The 21550-nt window shown below is 39.5% G+C and overlaps 1 protein-coding gene across 1 annotated transcript; it reads left to right on the top strand.

The window, feature by feature from the left end:
- Positions 1–270: 270 nt before the first annotated feature.
- LOC105923417 (dipeptidyl peptidase 1) lies at positions 271–15198 on the top strand. Its single transcript, XM_012859388.3, has 8 exons — positions 271–600; positions 879–1024; positions 4087–4241; positions 5917–6072; positions 6248–6366; positions 12015–12146; positions 12429–12661; positions 14076–15198. Exons 1-8 carry the CDS (start codon positions 441–443, stop codon positions 14340–14342), a joined length of 1368 nt encoding a protein of 455 aa, XP_012714842.2. The 5' UTR covers positions 271–440; the 3' UTR covers positions 14343–15198.
- Positions 15199–21550: the final 6352 nt, after the last annotated feature.

Genomic DNA, 21550 nt, shown 5'->3' with positions numbered 1-21550 from the left:
AGGATAGCAGTCACGTATTTGGGGTTGTAGAAAACCGTGATTAACTGTGAATTTAATTTTTTTTTTTTTTTTTTTTTGTTGACATGAAATGCAGATACCTTGCAATAAGAGAGGTCATCCTCGTGCTTATATTAGATGAATTCTCATGAATTATCGTAACGATATGAATCAGAAGTTAGTGTTTCGGGTCTTATCCGTTAACGTTTGAGATACATAAGGAGCCCTGGAGCGCGCATGCGTATTGTGACGCTAGCTGCGGTGAACCATCTTGACGGAAGAAGTTTAACTTTGGGGGGGTGAAACTTTCAGTTTGCGCCACTTGCTGTCCGTCAACAGGGGCTAGCGTAGCAGGTGCCAGGCTGTCCAGCTGATCCAGGTAGTCTTTAGACGTGGTGTGCCGGTGTTTGTGTGTGGAGCAGGTTAGCTAGCAGCGAGTGAAGATGAGGTTCAGCGCTGTGTTCGTGTGTGTGTTCCTGCTCTGGGCTGAGGGGTCTTTGGGGGACACGCCAGCTAACTGCACCTACGAGGACCTCCTGGGGACATGGGTGTTCCAGGTGTCCAAAGGAGGGCACGACAAGACCGTCAACTGCTCTGTTGAAGGTAAGACCGCCTCATAGCTGGGAAGGAAATAAAAGTTAAATCACTTTTGATATCACGTGAGGCGTTGAGGCCTGCTTTTCAGATGAAGAATGCTCAGTCTTTTTTTATTTTTGTTTGTGTACATGCATATATATATATATATATACACACACACACAAATCTCTTAAGTTATATTAGTAACATAAAGGTGAAGTGCTAAAATCTCTTTAGGATTAGGCTGATGGTTGAAAAGTAACCCTGTCTTGATGTCATGTGATCACATGTTGTTTACTCCTCAGCCACAGGTGAGAGCACAGTGACTGTGACCCTGGAGAAGCTGTCCGTAGCCACAGATGAGCTGGGGAACACGGGCTTCTTCACCCTCATCTACAACCAGGGCTTCGAGGCGGTCCTCGGTGGCTACAAATGGTTTGGCTTTTTCAAGGTAACTGTAACATGAACTCATTTCTAGCTCTGAAACTTGTCTGATATAACATGTGATGCTCTGCTGATTCCCCTCATAGACGAATCTGTAATTTAACTAAATGGAAATGTGGTGGGTTGACAGCTTTTGCGGCTTGTTGAATCTATATTTCGGAACACTCTGTGTTTCACTCTTGCTCATTTCCTCTCCTTTCCTATACTCTGATGATATCTGCAAAGATCGATGTGCGATGTAAAAAGCAGCGACATTAAGCGAAACCCTTGATCATGTGCAATATTCCTATCTCTCACATGACAAGCAGCCGAGGGAAGTGTCACAGCTGTGTTATTTTCCAGCCTCTGTTCTGACTTGTCCTTGTCCAATTTAACTTCCTCATTGTCTGTTAAGAATTGGGACTTGCCAGGTTTTTTTTTCTTCTCTTTTTTTTTTTAAGTTTGGTCTCATGATTTCTTTTGAAACATGACTCAACAAAAAACAAACTGATTTGCCCTTTGAAATCACCTACACTGCCAGTAAGAAGTCTATCTGCATGCGTTCTCGCTGTATGTGTTAATTGTCGTCTTTTAATGATGCATTACAACTAGGGTTCAATGAAATGTACAGACATCTTCAATGACTTTTTAAAAACGAGTTGGAAGCACAAATATGGATTTTGTTGTGCAATTTCTCTTTTCCAAACTCAGCTGCAATTCTTCTTTTTCTTCAACTTTTTACATATACATACTAAACCTTCACTGCATCACTAATATTTGTTTAAAGGTCCATTAACAAGTAGACTAACTACACACTTATTACTGTCATCAAGGGTGAGTTTTAGATTTAACAGAACTCTTAAAGCAGGACCGTGTGGGTTTTAGGCCTAAGTGTTAGCTTAATTTGAGATATATTAAATGATTTTTCATGTATATATACAGCACTTGGCTCGTATAGATGCTCAGGAGTTCTCGAGGCACGTAACTGGCCTTTAGTTTAGCCCATAAAGTTTTAGTAGAGTTTAGGTCGGTAGCAACTCTAGAAGTTTATTGTAAGCCTGTTTGTGTTTTCTCTGTCCTCAGTGTTCTTCTAAGTTTTTATGATACAACACCACTACTGGCAAAACACCGTAGCCTCGGCATGATGCTACTGCCACCATACTTAACAGGTGGTGGTTTTGTTAGGTTGTTGGGGATTAAATGCTCATGAAATTGCGTCAGATTTTGTTTTTGAACAGCAGCAGCCTCTTGCTCCCTGTTAATGTTAAACTCCCTTCACAGTTCATAATGACACTGGTGTTCTGACGTCTTCCAGTTTCTAAAAGGTTTCAGTGTTTGTGGTTCCGGATTTGCTTTTGAACACCATTGCCAATTTTCTTTCTTCTGAGGTAACTGTTAGGGTCGGATGAGATGAGGTTTGACACAGTTGTGCGTCCCTACAGCAGGTTGGTCCTAAACACATACCAAAACTGGTTTTGAAATGGATAAATCAAGCTAATGTTAAGCTTCTAGAATGACTGATAAATTAATATTTATAGAATCTGCTTAAAAGTAGCATTTGTGGCAGAAAACCAGCAATTTTACAGTGTTTTTCGGACTATAAGGCGCACTTTAAATTTTCACAAAAATCGATGATGCATGTGCCGAATAATCCGGTGCGCTTTTATATATGATCACCGTACTTGTTATGCTTACTGGCCGATTTTTAAAAACATCTGTTAATATTTATAAGTACGACTTTGGTTAGCAACAAAGCCGCTCCGCTCAATGTATATTCGGAGCATCATGGTACACTGTATCACTACCTAGTCGGCCCCCTGAACTACAACACTGTAATGTCTAAACTAGAAGTGCATTCAAGGCAGCCCACACCCGGAATACAGGCTAGCAACCATAAACCAAGTAAGTTAGTTCAATTTAAAAGTTATGTTTATTTTGGCCTTGTGTTAGTAACAGGACAGTGTAGTCCAGCTACTCTGTCCTCCCAACAGAGACGTTTAGAAAGCTGTGTACGTAAAGGGGTGGAGTGATATTACACACTTGGGAAGAATATTTAGTGCGCTTTATAATTCAGTGTGCCTTATATGCGGACATAGATATGTTAATTCACGGTGCGCCTCATAGTCTGAAAATACGGTGAGTAAAGTCCACCAATTCTGAAAAGAAGTCTGATCAAATATCCAGAAAGAATTGTTGCAAAAGCTAGAATGCTGGGACCTTCTTGATAGTAGGGCTGTGCATAAAAATTGATATAAAGATTAATATCGATATTTTTAAAAACGATTTAATATCGATATTCTGGCTTTCAATATCGATATACCTCCCAACCTCTAGGGGGCGTTATTACAGCGCAACCATTACAGTTCACAGCGAAGGAGAGCAAGTGAGACGAATTTGTGGAACGGCCGACAGGATTTTAGAAGCTCCTTTGTCCCTAAAATCAGATGTTTGGGCACATTTTTGGTTTCTGTGACACGTTAAATGCATTGAAGCAAATGCACTTTATTTTCCTGTTAATATGTCTGTGATCAATAAATAGAACATAAACATAATATTTGGCTGATTTTGGTGATTGAATCACTGAGCATTAATTCAAAGTAATAAATATCGATATTGGAATCAAAGCAAGCTGAGCTATGTATCGAGAATCGTATCGAATCGGCTCATCCTAGATGATACCCAGCCCTACTTGATAGCTATGAAAAGCTGGTTGCTTTTGTCTGCAACTTGCTAAGGAACATTTATCTGAAATTAGTGCGGATGTAAATATGCGTTTGACCTGGTGTGCATGAGCAGGAAATGTGGGTTAGAGAAAATCTAAAAAAAGAAAAGAAAAAAAATCAAACTTCCGTCCAAGTGTTTATACAAGCATTTGAAGAAGGTTGTTTTGTGCTACAACCTAAAAACGGAACAGTTCAAAAGCTTAATTTCTGTAAAGTTCTGACTGGCACTGAATTTGCATTAAAAAAACGTATTTATTCAATGAAGTGTAAATAATTTTCCTTTTGAAAGTGTTACTTTGGCACAGAAGGACACTGTGTGTGTGCGTGTAAAAGACAAAAAGCCATAACAGTCTGCTGCATTTTACAGTACACCCAGGAGGGCTCGAAGGTGACCAGCTACTGTGACCAAACCCTGCCAGGATGGGTCCACGACGTCCTGGGACGAAACTGGGCCTGTTTTGTGGGCAAGAAGGTGAAGGCTGTGCCGCCCAGATCAGATTTCAAGCCCGTCTTCAGCAGCGGGTACGTAAATTATAACCAGTGAGGACTATTTAGCCAGAATACAAACGATAAGAGTGTTTACTAGTAGACATAAGCTAGGTCCAGTGGAAGACCAGAAGAGCCAATGTGCACTTTTGACATTTCTGCTTCCTGCTGCATTTTCCCTTCCTCAATTTCTTTCTCTGATGTGAGTGAGCAAACATTATCTAACTATCTGAATTTTTTTTTAATATTTTTTATGAAAGGCTCAGCATACACTCTCTGGTCACATGAAGCTGCTTTCTGCAATACAGAGATTCAAGGCACGAGTTTTATTTACTGAAAGTTCAGCAAAATTTCTCCACAGTTTTATACCTCTAATCCAAGCTTTACTGTCTTTTTCTTATGAACATTCGGAGACTGCGCTGATACAGAAGAAAGTGTATTCGTGATAATGCTCAGTTGGTGTCAACAGATAAATTGAGAAACTCTGTACCTGTGGTAATAATTTAACCACTGATCAAATTAGGAAGAGTTCAAGCTGCAAGATTCAAGATTAGTTACTGGTTGATTTTTGGCTTAAACTTTAATCAAATGAAGTAACGTGCTGCCTACGGTCTGTGTTATTCTAGTGTTTGGTGAGGTATATGAACCAAATATTGAGTTAAAGTAGAGTTACTGTCTGTAGTTACAGTGCAATGCAGACCTCATCAAATTTTAGTTTAAAGTAGTCACTCGTTTAGATAGAGAGCGTGCATGAGTAAACTTTAAAAGCTGGATATGAACCGTGTGGTCCAACCAAAACCAAGGGGTGGGAGGGAAACAAAGCTGACAAGAACAAGACATTGGATGTACGACTTGCTTTAGAGTACATCAGAAACAACTGCTACCTATTCTAGAAACAATATTACAAGTTCTTGAAACTATCAGCATTGCAGAACATGGTCAATATTTGCTTGTCTATTAGAAGTATGATATGATTATGCTGTTTGTGTAGAGGTACAAAGAAGTAAGCACAAAATAAAAAACATTTTATTAATTCTAAAACCTTTTCCTATGGACATGAGTGCGTGTTTATTTGTAAATATATTTTATATATATATATATATATATATATATATATATATATATATATATATATATATATATATATATATATATATATATATATAAACTGACTTTTCTGCTGTAAAAAATGTCCCAGCTTGGTTTTATTTGGCTCAAATAGGAGTTTTTTTCATTTCCATACATTAACTTACATGAGGTGACTGATAAAATCCTTGCTCTTGAACTGAAAGTACTGTCATATTCAGCAAATCAGAATGTTATTGAAAATATTATTTGTTTCAGTACCTCTCTTCAGTAAGTGATACACATTTTATAAATGAATTACAGACCGCTTAGGGTTTCTGTTAATTATGATGATTTTCTGCTTACAGCTATTGAAAACACATTTAGGATTAGAATATTACATCAGACCATTTAAAAAAAAAAAAAAAGTAATACAGAAATGTTGACTTAATGAAAAATATGTTTTAAGACCTGCTTAAAGGTTCCCGTTTTATAAAGGTACTTTAAATCTGACCAATGAGCCTCACCAATATGCATCTTGTAGTTTATTAAATCAAATAGTAGATTTCGCATTACGAATGAAATGTCCAGTTTTGTTTTAAAGTGATCTTGACCTTACCGTCGTCTTTCCATTCATCCCCTCCAGACTGCTGCCAAAGCCGTACAAACACAACCTGGACTTCATCACTTTAATCAACACAGTTCAGAGCTCCTGGAAGGCTGTGGCGTATCCCGAGCACGAGATGTACACCCTACGAGAGCTGCATTACAGAGCGGGGGGCCCTGCCTCCCGTATCCCCGTGTGAGTCTTTGATTTCTCATTCTATCCTCTTCGTGTGAGAGCCGGTGGATAAGCCTGGTTTCCTGCTGAATAAAATCAATTTAGGAGGATATTTATTGGCTGATTTTCTGTTTGCCACAGCTGTGTGGTGCAGAATTACCACCTTTTAAGTTGGCTTCCCCGTTTGTTTCTTCAGACGTGTCCGCCCTGCCCCCGTGGAAGCCGGTTTAGCCAAGATGGCCGCAGCTCTGCCTGAGCACTGGGATTGGAGAAACGTTAATGGCGTCAACTTTGTTAGCCCTGTGAGGAATCAAGGTGACTCTCTATTACTATCTTATACAAGTAAAACAATGTAGTTCTTTGTTTAATTATTTCCTTTTAAAATAAGTAGATTTAAATTATTTTTAAATTCCTTTATTTTAACGCATTTTAAACCTATTTGAATTGTCCTTACATGTAATTTAATGTATTTCTTTAAGCAGGTTTATGGAACAAACTCAGGTGTTATTCTTTTCCTTTAACCAGGGTGTCTGCAGAGTCTTAAAGTCTTACTCTTGAAAATCACGGTGTAAGGTCTTAAAAAGTCTTAAATTCATTGAATTATGTTAAAGTCTTTCTTTTTTTTCAAATTCAATGCACAGTGAAATGCTTCTGCAACACTGAATGGTACCATATTTAATGTATTTACAACTAAAACACGCAGGTTAGTCCGTATCACTTGATGGTCATTGTGTGCGGAAACAGAAGTAGTGCTGCTTCAAACAGTGATTTTGAAGCCTGCTGCTGCATATGCAAAAAAAAAACAAAATACAACATAAAACTGAATGCTGGGTGTGCGAGCGGTGGAGTCGCTTTGAGAAAGCGCTGTTACAGCTGTGAGTTGTCAGAGAGAGACGGCAGCTAGGAACCTTCAGGACCCACATTACAAACAGAGGTTCTCTGGATTCTCCACGCGGTGACTAAACGCCACTCATACCACGCAGATGGCTTGCTCCAAACCATTCACTCCAGATAATTGGAATCCAAGCTAAAGGGGCATGAGGCAGCCAGCAACTTAATTATGCTCCTGAAAGTACACATAGGTTATATTTATTAAAGTATTTGGGGAAACGGCTACACGCGGAGTTACTGTTGGATCATTGCATCTGACCCAATGTTTGAAAATTAGATAACAGGACAGAGAAAAATTCAGAAATAAATTCTAAAATAAAACAACATAATCCAAAATTACTAATTCATGCGGAAGAAACACTTTTCTAAATCCACTTTTTTTGCATCAAACTGATAAAACTGATGCTTACATGCATGTAATATATATTTATTAGAACAAAGTGATATCTACTGTTTACAGTATATTGACTTATCTATATTGACAAAGCGGCCTCAGTAGAAATGAAATAACATTAAAACAAAGCTTATGTATACACAAGAAGTCAGCCTTTATTATAAACTTTACGTTTCTCTCTATTTTTTCATTCAGTGAAGTTACTCACAGTGGGCAGACTTGTCACAAATGTTATTCAAGAGCAGCGATACTTCTTAATAATATTATTCAAGTAAAAGGAAAAAGCCCATTGCAGTTAAAACACTCCTAAAAGTACGTTCTTTTCAGAAAGTTTGTATGCATGTTGGAATAAACTCACTTTTGGGTGTCTCTGTATGTCGCGCTTATATTATTAGATTGGCTTGAAGGATCAGAGGCAGGTTTACATCTGACAGCTGCCAGTAATGGTTTCCACACAGGTGCTTCCTTCCCTCTTTGTGCGTCTGGGGTCCGCTCGCTGCTCTCTTCCTGTTTTCTGCGCGCTGTTGTGTGAGAGCGAAGAGCGTACAGAGGCTGAGTACTTTGAGTGTCTGAGAGGACCTTTATAGGGTGGGGTTTAAGCATCTACAGAAATCCAAAGTGCTTCACTGGAATGGCCCTTCAAGCTGCTGTGCAGGCTTACGGTGCTTATTTTGTTTCTATCGCATCAGTCAAGTCCAGTTTCTTTTATAGGTTTCAATGAGCTTCGCAAAACGTTGGTTTGGCCTGTAAAAAAAAAAATGGCTCTAATGTTCTGATGTGGCCCCGTGCTCGATCTGGTCCACATTTCTCGCATTTTGGTTATCTCAACAAATTTCCTGCTTCGCCGTGTCTTTCTTAAATGAGCGGCTACTTCTGTGGAAGTGTTTCCAGCTGGAGAAGAGAAATGACACGTTGCAGTGGGCGACGCTGGGGAGGGGAGAGATTTCAGCAATGTTTGCTCAGGACTTCACAAAGCCCAGTGATAACGCGTTCACTGCAAACAGTCGCTCACGCTGATAGGAAGTATTTGCTTCGCCCTCTTCCCTTCTGTCCCCTTATCGTTTAAGTCGGCTGGGAAGGGGTCCAGGTATGTGCGGCGTTTACGTCAACACAGAAAACGTTCAACGTAATCAGCGGGAGAGGAAGCATTTTACCTCGGATCAGAGGCGTGAATATGTCTCTAATGAGATGAATGACAAATGTCCCCGTGTAATCTAGCTGGCGGTCTGATGTCTCTCTGTGCTGGTAAAGCGTTTCTCTGCCTCGTTCTCCTGTCAGACATCCTATACTCCGCTTAAATCCCTCCCTCCACGCCGCCCCCCCTGACCGCTCTTCACTTCAGGGTCAACATGCTTTGTAAATAATTTATCTTTACAAAGATCTGATCTGGACTCGAAGGGTGAACTGTTTAGACCTCTCCTAGAATTTCATCACCAGGAGCAGCTCTGTGTGCCGCCATGCAACATGACTTTCACTTTATTTATTTTTTGTAAATTATCTGACATTAAACACAGGAAACAGTAAAAAAAAAAAAAGATAAACAAACAAACCCACAATTTACCAAAAAAAAGGAATAGGCTGAAGCAAAGCTTATTATTGCCTACCCTGTTTTATACTTACAAACCTTTACAACCTACCAGGTTCTTTACAGTACATATATAAATATTCAAAACTACATAACATAGGATTTTATCATTTTACATTTTTAAAGCCCTTTTAAAATTCATCAAGAAAGGACATAACTTTAAATCGTCATTCAGTTCATTCCACAGGTTCACACCAATAACTGAAACACATCTAGACTTTATCTGGCTCTTCTCTTTTGCACATTCAAATATAAACAAACCTCGCAAATTATATTTATTCTCTCTTAACTTTTGAAGACTTTTGTTCACTGCTTTATACATTATTTTCAGTATTTTTATATAAACAATGTCTTTGAATTTTAATGTGTTGCTTTGAATGAAGAGTTTATCAGTTGGTTTTATATGCACAGTGGCGCAGTGGGTAGTGCTGTTGCCTTGCAGCAAGAAGGTCCTGGGTTCGAGTACACCCCTGGGTCTTTCTGCATGGAGTTTGCATGTTCTCCCTGTGCATGCGTGGGTTCTCTCCGGGTACTCCGGCTTCCTCCCACAGACCAAAAACATGACTGTTAGGTTAAGTGGCTTCTCCAAATTGTCCTTAGGTGTGAGTGTGTGTGTGAATGGTTGTTTGTCCTGTTTGTCTCTGTGTTGCCCTGCGACAGACTGGCAACCTGTCCAGGGTGTACCCCGCCTCTCGCCCAGTGAACGCTGGAGATAGGCACCAGCAACCCCCGCGACCCCATGAGGGATAAAGCGGTTCGGAAAATGGATGGATGGATGGATCAGTTGGTTCACGGTATCCCACCTTATTAATAAGCCTTATAGCTTTTTTTTGCTACTTAACTAACTTATCAATAATTGTTTTATTTGCATTTCCCCATACTTCTGAACAATAAGACAAATAAGGCATGACCAAAGAGGAATATATAATATGCAGGCCTTTGATATTTATTAAATCTTTTATTTATGACAAAAAAAAAAAAAACGACAACAACCACACAGATGTGTAAGTGTATGATCTACAGGCTGCCTCTGTGTGCAGCCCTGGAAGACGGCTCTCTTTTAAAATCTCCTCTGCCCGAGGAACTAAAACTTTGAATTCGACACTTGTCAAAGAACACAAGGGGATCTGTGGCCGTCTCCAAATCTGTCACATCAGTCTGAGCAGCAGACTGATGTGCACATCAGCAGCCTGCTGATGTGCACGTCCCGGTGATGAGAGATTAGGCACACGTGGATGTGGTGAGCATAACGTGACCGCTCTGGTCTGAAAGACACTATTGACTTTTATTGAAGGAAGCAAGCGAGGCTGTGATCTTTAGCTTGTTTAAATGTGACCGTGTCCTGTGAAATTTACTAAAATTTACCTTTTTTTGCCCTCGCCTGGAGTCATCCCGCAAACTGCAGCATCACAACTTTCCCTCAATCAGAATTAAAGTCTGTTCCACCGTATTTGTACCAGGAATCTAAGGGTTTTGGTCCCAGATAAGCGCTCCTCTGTCTCACTTTGAATCATTACTGCAATTAAGTCACCGTGCACATTCCTGCGGCCTCTGTTCCTTTACCTAATTTGTTCCTGTAGAGCATTTTATTAGCAGCCTAGTGCCTGACACCATGTGTACAAACCTTGTTTATTCTGTGTTTGTGTCTGTGCCTTGTTCTCTTGGTATGCATCCATCGTCTAGATTAGATAAGTATGCAGTGGCAGGAGCATTAAAGGAACATTTAGTGCTGAACGGTGAAATGCCTTGCTAAGTAAATGTGCTGTTAAGGACAGCACGAGCACAGTCGCTCCAGCTAAGTAAAATGTACTTTTTAGTAGTGCTTTGCGGGTTTATTATTACTTTTTGCACCAAAGATGTACCGATCACAACTTCATGGCAGCTTCGGTATTGTTGGTTTTTGTAAATCTTCGAGTTTTAGCTGGTCGTGATTTCTTTTGAAGAACTACGATGTGATTTAGAACAATATTGAATTGTACATTTTTTTAATCCCTAAATATTTATATTGGGAGGAGATAAACCATTTCAAACTGCTTTTAGCGTCATATTTTACAGATTAGTGGGGTTCACACAGCTAAAATCACAAAACAGCAGAGTGTGTTGGTATTAATTGGTGAATGTAGATCCTTAACCCTGAGATTTACATTTCTAAATGTTGCCTCGAAAATCTATCTACTGTTTGCAGTGTATTGACTTGACCGCCAAATGGCACAGCGGCCTCAGTAGATATGAAATAACATTAAAACAGCAAAGCTTGTGTATAAACAAGAAGTCAGCCTTTAATATAAACTTTACGTTTCTCTCTATTTTTTCATTGAGTGAAGTTATGCGCCTTGGGTAGACTTGTGTTAAATGTTATTCAAGAGCAGCCATACTGCTTAATAATATTGTTTAAGTATAAGTAAAAAGTACATTACAGTTAAACTACTCTTAAACGTACATTCTTTTTGAAAAGTTTAGAAATATATTGGAAGAAACTATTGTCCGATGTCCAAATGCACTTAGCATTCATACTATTGGTTGATTTACAGCAAAGTCGGTACAGTTAACATTTTTAAAAATTACCTTTAAAACAATGTCTTTTTTTTTCCCCAATTCAGAGTCAATATGTCTGTGTCTAATGATCTTATTTTGATGACTTGCAGGAACCTATGCTTTAGTTCCTTTGTTGCGTTGATGCTTTTATCAAAGTAGACACTGGGGGAACTGAATCAAGCAAAAACACCTTTATGTTTATCATGGCTGTGCTGGTGAAACCTTTCCATAAGAGGAAAACTTCCAGCTAAAAGTTACTTTCTATAGGCCTGCGACGCACACCGGGGCAGGTTACTGAACATCTTTAAAAAGCCTTTTTTGTGCAGATTTCCTTCATAAATCTATTAATGAAACTGAATCTAACATTGAGTCTGATCCACTCAGTAACAGCGTCCACACCAAACAGTGTTGCTGTCCAGTCAAGCTACAATTTTTCTGATTCTGGCCACCAGACGATTTCTCAGGGCACCTGTTGTTTAAATGATTTGGATAAATGGTGTCAACCATGTTTTAAGTTATTTTTAAAGCTGAATATTTGTGTATTTTGTTGTGACTTAGCATCCTGCGGTAGCTGCTATTCCTTCGCCACCATGGGAATGCTGGAAGCTCGAGTTCGGATCCTCACAAACAACAGCGATGCCCCCGTCCTCAGTCCCCAGCAAGTGGTCTCCTGCTCTGAATACTCCCAAGGTAAACTACTGCTGTGAAAGATATTGTCTCTAAAAAAAAAAAAAAAAATGAATTCACCCTTTCTGCAGGAGATGATGTGTAACAGATGAAAATAAGGTTTTGGATGTTTTTACAAGAAAATCAAAACAAAATACTGAAATAAAGAAAAACTGCAGAATCAGAGGAAGGGGGTTTCAAGCATTTTCAGAATGTCTCATTTAAAACCTTTTAAAACCTCCAGCATTTCCCAAAAAAATCTTTAACCCTTTTTTGAAAGAGTTCTACTTTTCTCACCTTTTTAAGGCTGTGATGGCGGCTTCCCTTACCTGATTGGGAAGTATGTGCAGGATTTCGGCATCGTGGATGAGTCCTGCTTCCCGTACATTGCGGCGGACTCTCCCTGTGGCGTTCCTCAGAACTGCGGCCGAATGTACACAGCAGAGTACGGGTATGTGGGCGGATTCTACGGCGGCTGCAGCGAGACGGCCATGAAGTTGGAACTGGTCAAGAACGGACCGATGGCAGTCGCTCTGGAGGTACACCTGCTTATTGGCTCTCTGCTTTTCCTGCGCAAATTTTCCCATTGCAATAATGTGTTTCCGCAAGATGGAGATCATCTTACGGGTAAACTTCAGTAAGGCAACATCAGCCAAAAGGAACCATCGTTCAGTTTCTTTACTAAAAGATAACAAAAGAAAAAGTAACCTTTAACTTTTCTCTCATTTGGTCACATTCTACACAGATTTTTAATAATTTAATCTTAGTTTGTTTCTGACTTTAATACATATTACTCATGGTGCCTTTCTGAAGTATTTACATCCTCTGACGTTTTGACCTTTTTATCTCATTAGAATTACTGTACAAACATCAATGTGTTTTAATTGGTATCTTATGTAGTAGAGCAACAGACAGTAAAGCATAATTTTGAAGTAAAAAGAAAGCAATACATAATTTTCTTTAACAAATATACATTTTAAAGGTTTGGGGTGTATTCATATTGAGTCAGTATTCTGCAGAACCAACTTTTGTCAAAATTATATCTGCAAGTATTTCCTGGTCAGCCTCTGACTTTGACACCTAGAGAATGAAATAAGGACGAAAAATAAATGTGTAAATTGCCACCAGAAGTTGTAAGAGTAGTATATACTCAGTAAAAATAAGACGTCAGAGGTTTGTTAGAGAACAGCAATGTGAAGATTAGCAAACAGAGCAGACAGGGAGGATGGATGGAGCTCAATAAAGGATAACCCTGAAGAAAAAAAACAAACATTTTAGAGTCTTTTTAAAAGACTGGGCTAAAGATTTGCCTTCCAGTAGGAAAACAACACTAAGAGCACAGCAGAGCTGGTTTAGATCCAGGCCTGTTTTATGTGCTATAAAAGCTTAGCTTATTCCAGATGAGAATCTGTGGCAGAACTTTAAACATATCGCTGTTCATTGATGCTCTCCATCCAAGCTGACAGAGTTTGAAGCTAATTTGCTGAAGTTCAGCAGAATGGACAAATATTTCTCTAGCTGTACAAATCTGGTAGACTCACACCCTACAGAGGGCTTGCAGCTGGAGCTGCAGCGATTGGTGCTTCTACACAGTCCTCCGTCAGGGCGCTGAGCGCAAATGAATGCAACACCTTTAGATTTATCTTTGTAAAAACTTGAAGAGTCAATAATTTTCTTTCCTCTTCACATTTTTTTTCACCCCTTGATTTGGGTTTCTAACAAAATGTAAAAAAAAGTTCAAAGGCGATCCAAGAACTCGGCCCAAACAAAATATTGACATCATGGGGAAACATTTTTATGTTCTCCAGTCCAATAAAAGAAGATACAATTATCAATATGTTTTTTTGCCACTCTGAGGACAGCGATACAAACAGAGGAACCGCTTGGCCGTTTTACCCACAAAGCAAAATGGTAGAAAAAGGCCAATAATCACGAGTCGTCATCTGCCTACAGGTCTACCCCGATTTCTTGCACTACAAGGAGGGCATCTACCACCACACAGGCTTCAGAGACTCCGTTAATCCCTTCGAGCTGACCAACCATGCCGTCCTGCTGGTGGGCTACGGCCGCTGCCACAAGACCGGACAGAAGTACTGGATTGTCAAGAACAGCTGGGGCAGCGGGTGGGGCGAAGACGGCTACTTCCGAATTCGCCGGGGAAGCGACGAGTGTGCCATCGAGAGCATCGCCGTCGCAGCCAAGCCCATCCCTAAGCTGTAGAAGCTTTTTAAGTCAAGATCAGTAGAAATTAGTGCCTTGATCACAATTCTGAATCATTTAAATTAAATGTATTCTGTTTTTAATCTGGGTTGAAAATACGGAGCTGTAATTGGTCACATGGATGCCTGTGGTCTGGCTCCCTCTTTCGTGCGAGACAGGTTGACCTAACACATGCATAGATGCATGAAAAGCTACTGATTGAAGTTTTTTTTTTTCTCAAACCAGACTTTGATCAAATCCTCTCAATGTGTTCAGCGTTTCAAACATATTAAACCTAAAAAAAACAAGTAGCATTATTTATCAGTTTTCAAATTCTGAAATGAAAGACTTGTAGCTAAGGACAAAATGAAACCCGGTGCAGAAACACTCCCGAATGAAAGGTTTTAAAACACAGCCAAAGATTTTTTTTTTTTTTTAAAGTTGCTCCACACACTATTAATTTACAGCCTCTTCTAAATTTTAAGAAGCTGGATACAGTTGATTTTCTTCTTGGTGTTGAATGTAGTGTTTTTATCCAGTAGTCCTGTATGTTTGTTGATTGTTAATGCGGTTGGTTGTTATCCTCCTCCTAAATCCATGCTGAAACTGTCTCCACAAACAGGAAAAAATGGACGCTGTGACCGGTTTTAACCTCTATTTTGAACATTTTAAAAGGGAAATTATTTGTCTGAGTGTGATTATCCAGTGTCAGGTGCAGGACTTTGATTTTTCTCCGTCTCAGGGAAGCGCTGCGGAGAATTGACGCATATCTTTAGTCCCTGCTTCCAATCGACATCATTGCCGCCCTGTTTCACTGTGGATTGTTCCCTGTGGAGCATTTAAAGGGAATTGCTTTCAATAAAGGGATTCAACACATTGCAGAGTGTTTGTTTAGTTCTTTGTTTTCAATTGTTACATATTTTTTATGTCTTGTAAAAGAAAATGTCAGATTAATTTTGTTTGGAAATCCTTTTAAGGGATTTGCCACTATTATTTTCTTTGCAAGGTTGTTATGTTAAGGGGATTGATCCGTTTAAGCACAGTTTTGACAACAGGCAACAAGTAGCGATTGTTTGCAATCAGTGCGTTGCATTTAGGCATCCATTGTTTTTGCTTTTATTGGTACTTTGTGCTTAAGTCCCCACTTCTAACACATATTCTTTAGGGCATTCAAGTAAAATTAAGTCTTTGAAGTTCTGATGCATTTCTTTTTAAATACATAAAGACACGAGAAAACCTGGTTGTGTGGCTTATTTCGCATGCTTTAGTAAACTGCACAGGCGCTCTTTAAGAAGCTAATTTGCTGGTGTTGGAGAGTTTTTGAGAGTTTTACTGTACGTGCTTCATCTCACTCAAACCCGGCTGAGTTCACTGGTGTTTAGGAATCTAAAGAAATCTAAATCTAATGATTAATCAGTATAGACCTAACGTTTGTACCTTCTGCCAGTGGTATTTGGTAGTCTTATTATTTCTTAGTGGGTTTGATTTTCATCCTGTTTCATCGCCAAAAACTCCTGGTGGGAACTTTAATTAGGTGAAATTACAGTGCGAGGCTGAAATACTTTACTTAACTAAATGTTTTTTTTTCTTACATGGAAAACATAAATCTTTTCATATTTTTTTTGGGAGTTTATGTTAGGCCAACATAAAGTAGTGCATAGTTGCAAACTCAAAGGAGAATAATCATTGGTTTTAAAGATGTGCAAATCAAAATCTAAATGATGCAGGCGTGTGTTTCACCGCCCTGAATCAATACCACTTGTTTTCTGTTATTACATGTCTTTTGGAGAACAACTCAGCACATGGAAATGCTGACATTTTTGCCTTTATAATGTTTGCCAAATTGTGCAAACTCAGATGGATGAAGACTATCTGTGTACGTCATTTCTCATCACACTCTCTTGGATTCAGACCTGGACTTTGACTGGGCCATTCTAACACATGAATGTACTTGAATCCGTTTGAATCAATCGATTCAAACGGATTGAAACAGATTCCAGTCTAAACTATTCTATATGCCGCTCTCTTTGTGTTCGAAGTTGTTGTTCCACGCCTGGATCAAATCGTTGGCCGCCTCTAACAGGTTTTCTTTAGCTCCATCCATCTTCCCTGTTCTTGCTGAATAAAAGCTTCCCTGCACCATAATGCTGCCACCACAAACACAAAACACACAAGAGACATTAAGTAGTTGCATCTCTGTAATCTGCAGCGCTGCAACAAACAGTAAGAACAGAACTTTTCTTCAAAGTCTTTTGTTAAAACCTGCCCCTACCTGGTCTGTGTGTGGAGCCTTGGTTGCTAGCAGAGGGGCTGGGCCTGCCGATTTTGACATAAAAATTTGAAATGGCTTGTTTTCCAGGCACCAATGAAACATTTATTTATTGCCACAAAACGGCTGGCTGTTTTTTTTTTTTTGTTTTGTTTTTTACCACTTGGACTGGCTCTAGAAGCAGTAGAGACCCAAATTGTAGTACAAAAATGGGCAAACAGTGAATCTTGTATAACAGGTCACCTTTAAAGCCGAGTTAGAATATTACATAGTATTCCCAATTTTATCATGAAGCACTGTTCAGTTCATTCATCTAAAAAAAAGGAGAGTGTGGTGAAACTGCAAATACACAAAATACTATTGGGGTCCACCTAAACGGACAGGTTGGGCCTGGAGAGTTTTGAATCAGAGAAGCAGACAAGAGGCCACACCGTAACACATCACACTTTTCAGATTTCCATCCATCCACTTTCTATGCCCACTTATCTGTGCAGGGTGGCAGCGAGGGCTGGTGTCTATCTCCAGCAGTCATTGGGCGAGAGGCAGGGTACACCTCAGACAGGTCAGCACAGAGACACACTGGACAAACAACCATGGATGCACACAATCACACCGAAGGGCAATTTTGACCTAACAGTCATGATTTTAGACTGTGGGATAAAGCCAAAGTACCTGGAGACTAAAAACAAAACAAAAAACTGCCTTCTACTGCCCCGTTCTTACCTTTGTCCCGCTGAATAATCTCTTTTCTCTTATAGATTATAGTTTGCTGTTCTGCCAGTTTTCCTACACGATACGAGCGTTGGAATCCAAAGTAAAGTCCTTGTCTGTACCCATAAACTTGGCAAATAAAGTTCATTTTGATTCTAAGAACAGGGAGAAGATGCACACTCCATGTATAAAGACCCCCGGTTGAACCCAGGGTTTCAAATCCTTGGACCTTTTTGCAGCAAGGTAACAGCGCTACCAACGATTGTGGAGCCCTTAACGTGTGTTTATATATATATATATATATATATATATATATATATATATATATATAAAATGAAAATTCAAAACCATGTATTCTTTTCTTTACACTTACCATGCATTTCCAATGCACTACCATGCAATATAAAATCTAAGCAAAACATAGTGGTTTGTGGTTTTAACATGACAACATGTGAGGCTTTTGTTAATTCACTGTGAGATGGCAATGTTAGAAAAAGAAAGTCACAGATCAAACTGACTTAATTTGCTGAAGATATATCATACTACTTTTAATTAATTAAATTAGGAAACTGGACGTCGTGCTTGCAATTTGAACTAACAGTCCTGGTACTTTTTCCACCCCTGGTGTAGAAATAATGCTTTATTCCCTCTCCTCTGGGAGGATTTCGGTAAATCCTGGTCACTCCCAGCCGGCAGCAGCAGCGGCCCTCTTCCTCAGTCACAAGGTCCAGACGTCTTAGCTCCACATCTCTCTGAGAGGCCAGGGCGTTAACCTCCCCTTCGCGTCCCACAACCCCAGCTCTCCACTTTCCCGTCTGTCTTCTGCCCTGCGTGTTTTTTTTTTTTTTTCCCCCGGTTCATCCTCAGAGTCCTCTCCGTTACGGTGGATTCATGCTCAGCTCTCGCCCTCCTCGGTCGCCATGCAGAACAACCACCACAAGGAGCGCCTTTACAAGATACTCGTCATAGGGGACCTCGGGGTCGGGAAGACCAGCATCATCAAGCGGTACGTGCATCACAACTTCAGCCCCAACTACCGCGCCACCATCGGGGTGGACTTCGCCCTCAAAGTCCTCACCTGGGACCAGGAGACGGTGCGACTGCAGCTTTGGGACATCGCAGGTACGCTGGCAACTTTTACGCACGGCGCACAGCGCAGACTGTGTAGAATCGGTGAAACAGAGTAGAGACCACGGTGATTTTTATTTACTTTAAAAAAAAAAAATCTTCGTTTGTCTTAAAGGGGCTGTAAAAGAACGGACTATTCTTAGGTAAGAATTAGTCGCACATTTAAAAACAAAGCCATCTCTTTATCTCTTGAAAAGAAGAGTTAGGGAGACGCAGCTTCGTGAGGCTCAATATGTTTAAAGCATAATTTTATAATTTTGCCTTTACTAACATCCACAACTCTACTAAAACGTATTTCATAGACACAAAATAAAAACAATGCTTATAAATATCCTAAATTGATTTTTTTTTAGACATTTTATGAACTTTTTGTTGATTCTGATTCTATTTCTGGTTAGAAACTCAAATTCAAACTGGATTTCTCTTTGGCAAAGGACAAATTTATAACCAAGTGAATCCAATAAGTGAATTCTTTAAGTTTACATCTGATCGGAGACACCTCTCATGTCGGGAAAAAACGATTATATTAAAGGAGGCTCATGTTTTTTTTTTTTTTTTTTTGGGTTGGACATAAAATAGGCCACGTCTTCAAGACAGTCAATGATAGTTTTAATATGGACGATTCACGGGGTGAGGCATGAGCAGCCAGAAGGAAAAAGATGATGTGCTCCAAACGTGTTTTCCATTTTTAATTTACCTTTTACAAACGTTGAGAAAATGGCCATTTACTGTGGCTGTCAGGTGCCACTGTAGTTGACATTTACCAGGTATTTCCTCCCTGTGCTAAATTAAAGGCCCAGTTCTCTGTTTTTAACAAATCTGAACTGCCCTCGACCATCTCTAGTACAAAATTGACACTATTTACACTGACAAAACCTGAGCTGGATTATTCCACACCGAACAGAGATCGTTCTAAAACACAGCTTCAGATTTATTAAACTTTAATTCTAATAGTGGAAACACGAAAGGCCAATATTTAATATTTTTTAGGTATCAGCACAACTATAGATTGAGATGGGCATGAAAACCAGAATAGATTTGGGATTCATGATACCCATGTTTACAGGTAGCAGAAAAGGGAGCTCATTATAATTCAGTGCCTCAAAGTGAACATTGCCACATATGCAGATTTTTAGTGCCTCGGTCACATTTTCATCTCTTCTGGTGTTCTCCAGTCTGTTGATGAAGCTGTTTTACAACCACCGCTACAAACAGGCTGTATTCTTGCTTTATCACTGATGTTGTCCTGGCTCACCTGTGTATTCTCTGTGATGATGTTCTATTTCCTGATTACTTTAGTCGTCACCTGTATGAAAATTGCCTTCTGCTTTGCCATCACATTTCGTAGCTGGTTCACTGGGATATGGGTGCATATTGATATGACGTTGGTTTCGGTTGCCTGAACGTTTCACAGCTATGATTATCACGCATCTTAATAGAGTTTGTGACATAATCGCACGATTTGAATGCCCGCTGAAATGAGAAATAATGCCGCCTTTTTAGGCCGGAACGCCGGTGGGCATGATGACAAACCTGAAGGCTACAACAGCCTCAGTGTCACATGAGCATCGACTGAGGTTTAGAAGAGTCCTCTGACCTGCTGCTCTCTCCCCTCCTGTGCGCTCTCTCCAGAAAGCGCAAGCAGTCATGTGGCCCGGACTCATGTGAGGGAGATTTGAGGCCCGAGAGCTCGTGTACAGAAAAGCTTTTATTATGAACCGTAAAGGACTGTGAAAGGTTCACAAAGGTGGGGAAACCTCATTTGTTATGCACTGTTTCCGCATTTAGTTTGGATCAGGGCGCACGAAGCTTCTGCTACACACAGTTCAGAAACCTGTTCCCAAGGTCATAACGTAAAGCTGGAAGTTTACTTATCACGTCAGAGGCAATTCACTCTGCGGGAACTGGTGTTGTGATTGATGACGGGCTGAAGTTTATCCAGCCAGTAATCTAATAAATCACCGTCTGTTTCTATGCATTTTCCAGTATAAACAACTTTGACCGTACTATTTTGGTAGCCTGTCTTTCAAAAGAAGGTGGAAGAACTGGTTTCTCTGGCTTATAAACTAAAAACAAGTGTATGTCTTTCAAAGTGAATTCATTGAAACTTTGGAAACTAGCTTTAACACGCAAGTCATAACAGTTTAGTTTATCACACCTAAAAGATTTAGCATTTTATGGTGTTCACGTATACTCTTCCACAACCTTCTAACATTTTGGCTGTATTCTTCCCTCTGGCTAGTGGGAATCAAACCTCCAAATTCTACACTCAGATAAATATTTAAATTTGCATCATCTGCAATTTTGAAATGTTTTTTTTATGAATTGCTCTTTTGCTTAACTGTATTATATTTTATTTGCATCAATTAGTTCTCAATGCTTGATTCAAAATGGCATATTGGCTTTTTTCATTCAAAATGCATCCCTCTAACTTCTTTGGTGAAGCACATACATACATAAAACTGTCGATAGTACCTATGAGTTCATCTTTAAACCCGTAGTTACACTTTAATTAGTATTTGGCTAATTTTGTCAAGTTTTGTAACTGATCTTTATTCAATATCATCTACCAGTACATCACGGCCAATTAATACACTGCTTGTCATTGTAGTTATTTAGATCTCTTTATTGTATGTGAAATGGTAACATTATAAAACAAGACAGTTTCTAAAAGTTCTCATGTGATGAAATATGCGGAAATGTATTACAAAATTAATAAACCAGTTCTAAATGTGACCTTTGGTGTGTTTATCCGTTTTAGTACTATATATTGAAGCATCTCCAACACGCTAATAAGCCATGGAGAAAGCTCAACATTAACCGGGTACGACAAAAACGTCTGAGCTGCACAATCTACAGTACCTTGCAAAAACACAACATTCCCCGAAATCCTTTCACATTTTGGGATATTTTGTTGGGGTTTTATGTGATAGAATAATACAAAGTAGTGCATTCTTATTTGGGAGGTGTAAGCAGAACGATCCACTAATAAAAATCTGCTATGCATTGGTAATCAGCTCCCTAAGCAAATACTTTCTACAACCAACTTGCTGTGCTATTAAAGTTGGAGAGGCTCAGCCATATTGTGTGGAGAGTAACTACAAAGATCAGTTTCTCAATC

The sequence above is a fragment of the Fundulus heteroclitus genome, unplaced genomic scaffold (assembly GCF_011125445.2).
Source record: "Fundulus heteroclitus isolate FHET01 unplaced genomic scaffold, MU-UCD_Fhet_4.1 scaffold_137, whole genome shotgun sequence".
NCBI classification, from domain to species: Eukaryota; Metazoa; Chordata; class Actinopteri; order Cyprinodontiformes; family Fundulidae; genus Fundulus; species Fundulus heteroclitus.
This window is presented reverse-complemented; position numbering and strand designations above follow the sequence as displayed.